General features: G+C 47.5%; 1 protein-coding gene across 1 annotated transcript in view; it reads right to left on the bottom strand.

The window, feature by feature from the left end:
• Positions 1-204: 204 nt before the first annotated feature.
• GRIK3 (glutamate ionotropic receptor kainate type subunit 3) overlaps positions 205-6,000 on the bottom strand; it is a 123,414-nt gene continuing 117,618 nt past the window's right edge. The window contains exons 14-16 of the mRNA XM_075522173.1: positions 1,947-2,169; positions 1,470-1,720; positions 205-399 (exon numbers count right to left, since the gene is read on the bottom strand). Of these exons, the coding sequence (XP_075378288.1) occupies positions 205-399; positions 1,470-1,720; positions 1,947-2,169 (669 nt within the window). The remainder of the gene's footprint in view (positions 400-1,469; positions 1,721-1,946; positions 2,170-6,000) is intronic.

Genomic DNA, 6,000 nt, shown 5'->3' with positions numbered 1-6,000 from the left:
TACAGTCCGTGCTTTGAAGTTCTTGCTTCTGTGCCGGTGATCGATGCAGCTGTGTTGTAAAGGCCTTGTACTTGAAATGAACCAAACCAGGCTTTTTTTTTTCTGGTTTTTTTCTTGTTTTTTAATCCTTTCTTCCCTAGTTAAGAGTGCATCCAGCCTTGTCTGCCACCATTCCTTCCCTCCCGCCCCCCCCATTCCCATTCCCTAGGGAAACACAGGTGTCAATCCAGTGTTGCAGGTCATGTTGTCCTTCCCTGGCAGCCGTCGGTCGTTGAACGTGTGCATGTTGATCACGGCGTCCGTCTTCACCATGACGGGTGGCTGGGGCTTGTGTTTGACCCGTCGCTGGCAGGTGAGCGACAGCCGGATCTCATCGGCCATGGCGCTGCAGAAGGAGCGCTGGGGAGAGCAGGGACAAAAAGCACCGTTACTCCTGGCAAAATGTTCTGCTAACCTCTCCGTGAGCAGGAGGATGCTGAAACTAGGCTCTGCAGAGGGCAAGCACGAGGTTTAGGCTGCATTTAAGGCATCAGCTGCATTTAGTGGGACTTCAGTGATGCATAGGCGTCTGGTTGACCCCTCTCTCCTTTGGCAAGAATTGTACCTTTGACACACTAAATCCTGCAAAAAGGCAGAGCTACAGGCGGCTGTTGGAGTGCTGGTGCTTTGTGTGATCCCTGCTGGGGGTCTGGTAGATTTATGTGCTGGGAAACAGAGGGCTATCGAATCCTGCTGGGCTTGCTAGTGGGCAGTTTTCCTTCATCTATCTAGTCCATCCCATGGGCAGCTTGCTTTGATTTCTGGCACGGAAATGCGCTTTCCACGTACCGTACCGTGACACGCAAGGAAGAGGGAAAAACATAAAAGCAGTCCTCTTGTTTCATGAGCACTAATCAGCCACTGTGGGTGGGACGGGCCATTTGTGTAAGTGTGCTTACACAGAAAAGTTGATAGAATAGTATGAGGCTTCCTGGTGGACCCTGACCAGTTCCTTGAGGCTCTTTGAACAGGAGTGGGGAGAAGAGATGGAGACTTCATGCGTGTATACGTTACGCCTGGAACAGGCAACATGATTGCATGTGATAGTGGTGAGTGGATAGAACAGCTCAGAAAGGTCCCTCCCAGGGACCTCTGTCCATATTTTCGTGACTTATGTGTTGGCTTGCTCAAAATTACCCTACAAATGTTTACCAGTCTAGTTACTGCAGCAGTAGATGACCCTGATCAGAGTAGACATGATTTGTCCCCTGACCTGAGGCTGTTGGAGCGGGACAGAAGCAATGAGCCTTAGGGAACGGCATTTCGGGGGTGCTGCATTTCAGCCCTTGGGCTGCGGGCGCTTGGACCTCCAGGCAGCAGGGACAGGTCTGAATCCCTCTGCCCATCTCCCTGCCTGTCTCTGGGGTCAGTGTGCAAAATCTTTAACGGCTGGGCTAGTGGTGGTGCAGGGAGACTGAGGAAATCAGTACCTGCTCACGCTCCGCCGTTTTGCGCAGCTTGTAGATGAACTCCACCATCGCCACGAAGACGGACAGCACCAAGCCTGCTGCCAAAACAATGAAAATCCCACCGATGTTTTGGATGCCCAGAGCACTAGCCTCCTTGTTCTCGTCCTCAGGGCAGCCGTTCCCTCGCCACCACTTCTCCTTCATTACGTGGAGCTTGTCCTCCTCCTGGAGCTGGAGGATGGCAATGGTGATCTTGTCCCTGTACGGTGACCCTGGGGAGGGAGAACACCATTACACACAGAGGGAAAGCAGGACCAAAATCACACAAAGTAGGGAATGTGTCTGCACTAAGCAGGGCTCTTCAACAGGCAGACAGCATAAGCTTTGGTATTTGGAAATTCGCTGTTGGGGGTGGACTATCTTAATCCTATCTGTCGTATTTGTGATAACTAGCACCCCTCCAGGGCTACCTACAGAAACCCCACCGCTGTCACTTACCCATGGGAGTCCCAATCCCGTAGCCTTTGGAATCGATGAGCCCCCCTATCTGAGTCAGGTTGCAGTTCCTCTGGGTGATGTATTCGATGGTGGTTGACTCCATCAGCAGCGCGTAATCAGCTGTGAGGGTTCGCTGGATTCCTTCCTCGTTGTTTTTAACAAGTGCTGTGGGTTTGCTGCTCATGAAAGCCCACATTTTTTCAAACGTGGAAATTTTGGATTTCTGGAAAAATGATACCCCCCCCAAAAATAAGAATTAGTCTTCTATTTGCTGAAACCTCGTGTCTTTACAGTGAGCGATAATACCAGTTTGAGAACAGATCACATAATGGAACTATTACCAATTTGACCTTGTCTTAAATATCTCTCTACTTGCACTGCCAACATTGTTTGGCTTCACCTTGCCATAACAAGAGACAAAGGTTCCAGCACACATTGTGCGGACACTCAGCAGAAAGAGCCGCTGCTCCAGAGACCTTGTCCTGTAGGTGGAACTGAACCCTTCGTTGGCTGCAGTAAGGTACAGCGAGACGCTGCCTTGGTGCCCTGCAGAACTTGCTAGTGCGACAGGCTATCAGTATATCTGTTTAAATGTATTAGTTTCCTAACCAGAATTTGGTTTATCCTGTAATGTTTCTGCACAATGAGAGAAGACAGAGAACATTTCAGAGGGCATGTTTTTCTCTTTTGCACACACTCTATTATATTTTTGTCTTTCCTCAAGCATCACAAGGAAACATGTCTCCTCTGAGATATGTGCAACTGCCAAACAAATTTAATGTACCCACGTAAACAGAGGCATAGAAATATTCAAGAAGATTGTCTTACGGCTAAAAATAAACATGGATATTCTTTCACTATCAGCAGGCGTTCTGTTAAAAAAGGAGGAATATGTTTTCTAGCTTACTATTCATGTTTTTTTCTTCTTCTAGAAAATGTGTTGGGTGAGAAGAAGTATGGTTGAGAAGAAGTATGGTTATTTTATGTCTTTCTATAACATTTGAAATATGCCATTTATCTACGACCACCTTCTGAGTCGTCTCTCTGTAGGTTGTTACAAAAGACATAACTGGCTTTAGTCTAGAAAGACTCCCCAGGAAAGGCACATCGGCTTTCTCTTGGAGTACCCCCCTCGCTGGTCACTGTATTCCCGTGGGTGAATGTAGCGCTCATCAAACCCGCTCTATACATCCAGTTGAGCTCTGGAAAAGCACTTGGATATTGAGGCTTGTGTTCATGCTGCTGCCTGCTCCTTTATGTGCCAGTCGTCTTTTCTGCCTAATTTCTTGTTTTTCCTAGGTCTCTTATTTTGTAAGAGGCAGCTTAGTCAGCCAAAACCTCCTCCTCCACAACACTACTTAGCAAGAGCCTGAAGCTGGCTGATAAGTTGGAGGGGCTGATAAGTCTTTGTGCTTTGCCTTGAATAAGGGTAACTGCTCACCTGCAGCTGCATGAGGAGTCGCTGCGGCAGAAGCTGCGCTTTCTGATTTAACTGTCATTTATCTCCCTTTCAGGTCGCTCTCTTTCCGTAAGAAAGCAGGAGATGGAGCCCCAGCCCATCCCAACTGCTGCTATCACATCCCCCCCTCATTTTTCCGTATCACCCAAAACATGCCAGCATAGGGTCTTCTCATAAAACCACTGTAAATAAGCGTAAATTAGCTAAGAAAAGGGTCCCTCATAATGCTTTATATTTCAAATGCTTTGCCTGTCCACCTCCTTTTTTTCAGCATATTTAACAAAAGTTGGCACGTGGCTTAACACCCCAAAGTATAGCACAGTGACAAAGGCTGTTCCTCTGTCTTTAACCCTGCGGGCTCATTCTCCTGACTGAAATAACCACGGACTCATTTCTTCTCAGTTAAAGCTCACGCTTGTTATAATCCACTTGATGAACATGCAGTAGTGGATGTGCTGGAGCAAACTTCATTCAAGAGGTAGGATAATCTCCCTCGCTTGAAAATCTGGGCCAGTGCCTGTAAGGTAGATTTGTGGCATCTATCAAACCTCAAAGAGCAGCAAGAAATGTAGCCTCCAAAAGGATTATTAAATATCTGTGCATTACAATGGGTAATTGAAATGAATAGCATACTCGGCTTGCTGATAACGACTTGTTTAACATTTATATAGTTCACATCAGAGGTCTCTGGGTTCCCTGGCCCTCCCTTTCTCTCCTTCTCTTCCTGCATTTAATGCTCCTTGGGTGTTGACACAGAGCTCTTAAACAACATCAGTGTTCTCCCAGTTTAAAGCATAGAGCAAAATAAACTGGCAAAAAATCAATAGGCTGCATTTAGTGAAGCTAATAGGACTTGCATGAGGCATTGTAGCTCTTCAGGCAACTTAAATTACATGAGACAGGGCTTGCTGGAAGAGAAAAAACACTTTTCTCTTCTCTTCTTAAATCACCGCTTCTGACCCGCTGAAAGGACTTAATTGTATTTTGAAATGCCAGGAGCAGCCCAGCTTTCTCAGCTCTGGCTGCGCTGCTTCGAGCCCCCTCTGGGCGTCCTGGGTGGGGGGCACCGGGCTGGGGGCACCCATGGCGGGGCGAGCACCCTCTCTGGCTGGAGCACGCTTAGGTGAGGGCTTGCCACGAGGCCAGAGCTACCTGTCGCTGCTTGCTCATGCCTAATGAAACAGCCGCAACAGAGACCCGGCCATGGAGGGCTGAGCCCCGCAGCAGAGAAGGGCTATCTCCCCGCTGAAAAATGCCGCTGGTTGCGATGGCCTCGTCTTCCCCAAAGGTAAGGCTGTGCTCGCTCCTTCAGGGAGGGCAGGTCAAGCCCTCGGTGCAGGCAGGGCGGCTCGACACACGGCTCTGGTCAAGGCAATCGCAGGCTCTCCCCATAGTCTAAAACCTGCCACCTCCTCACTGGGAATTTATTTCCTATTAGTTTCTATAACTTAGCTAACATGAGATAAGAACGCTCCTTTTCCAAGTGAAAATTCACCAACTGTAATTCTCAGCACAGCACTAGGAGTTTGATAGACCTGGCTATTTGTTAAAAGTCCAATTTAGAAGCAATTGTCAGTCATTGTGAGAGCAGTCATCAATCAAAAATTGCAGGAGCAGCCATGGTGAGGAGCGTACGGTGCTCCAGCTCACACCTAATTCTGGAGAGCTTCGACCACTATACATTTTTTCCTATTAGGGGAAAAGCTGTTCCTTCCTCCCTTTCCTCCTGTCAGAATACTTCAGCCATACTGCAAAGGTGGTTGCTTATTTATGGGAATTTGGGTGATGTCACCAGAGAACATACCATTCAATAAGCCAGAATATCTTAGCAGTAATTTAATAGTCAGTAAAGAATGCACATAAATTGTGTTTATTTTGCTGGACTATTTTTTTGTGTGTGTACATTTTGTTTTGCTGGACCTCTGATTTTACAGCTTAAGTAATTTACCTTAAAAAATCCTTACTGGGGTTAATTACTGGTTTGAACTGATATTTGCTGTGCTGTGGCTAGGTGCAAATTTCTTCTCTATGCAATCACCATTTACTTTTATGGGCTGCATAAAAGAAACCCGAGTTGGTGGCCCGCAGGGACACCCTCCTACGCCCCTGCATCCTCTGTAGGGTCCCCAGGTCCCCCTCAATGACAGCTCTGCTTCGCTGTCAAAGGTAGATGAAGAAGAAATGCTTGGTTGCTCTGAACCATTAAGATAAATGGCCTAACACTGACTTCTTCCTGGCAGAGAAATTCCGGAGTCGGGAACTCCGGAACGTTAGGGATGATGAAGATTATTGCTAATGAACAAAGGCGGTAGTTCAGCGCTGCTGATCAGTGCAGCCATGGTTCACGCCGGGGGGTCGTGTCTCTCTCCCGCTTCCACCTCTCCCACCGATTCATGTGAGTGGAGCTTCTCCTCGTTTTAGTTAGGATAAATAACATCAGAATCTGGTCTGCTGTCCTCTGCATCTTAATAAAACCCTGCGTTAGTGCTAAATGAGATGCATGTATGAAAAGCTGAGTACCAGCCCCTCTGAACGCAGCAATTGCAACGACACTGAGAACGCCTCTAAATTCATTCTTCAGAGTCACAGCTCAGA

This window comes from Mycteria americana, chromosome 21 (assembly GCF_035582795.1).
Source record: "Mycteria americana isolate JAX WOST 10 ecotype Jacksonville Zoo and Gardens chromosome 21, USCA_MyAme_1.0, whole genome shotgun sequence".
In the NCBI taxonomy this organism is placed as follows: domain Eukaryota; kingdom Metazoa; phylum Chordata; class Aves; order Ciconiiformes; family Ciconiidae; genus Mycteria; species Mycteria americana.
Note: the sequence above shows the minus strand (reverse complement) of the source record. Positions and strands in the feature narration are given on the sequence as shown.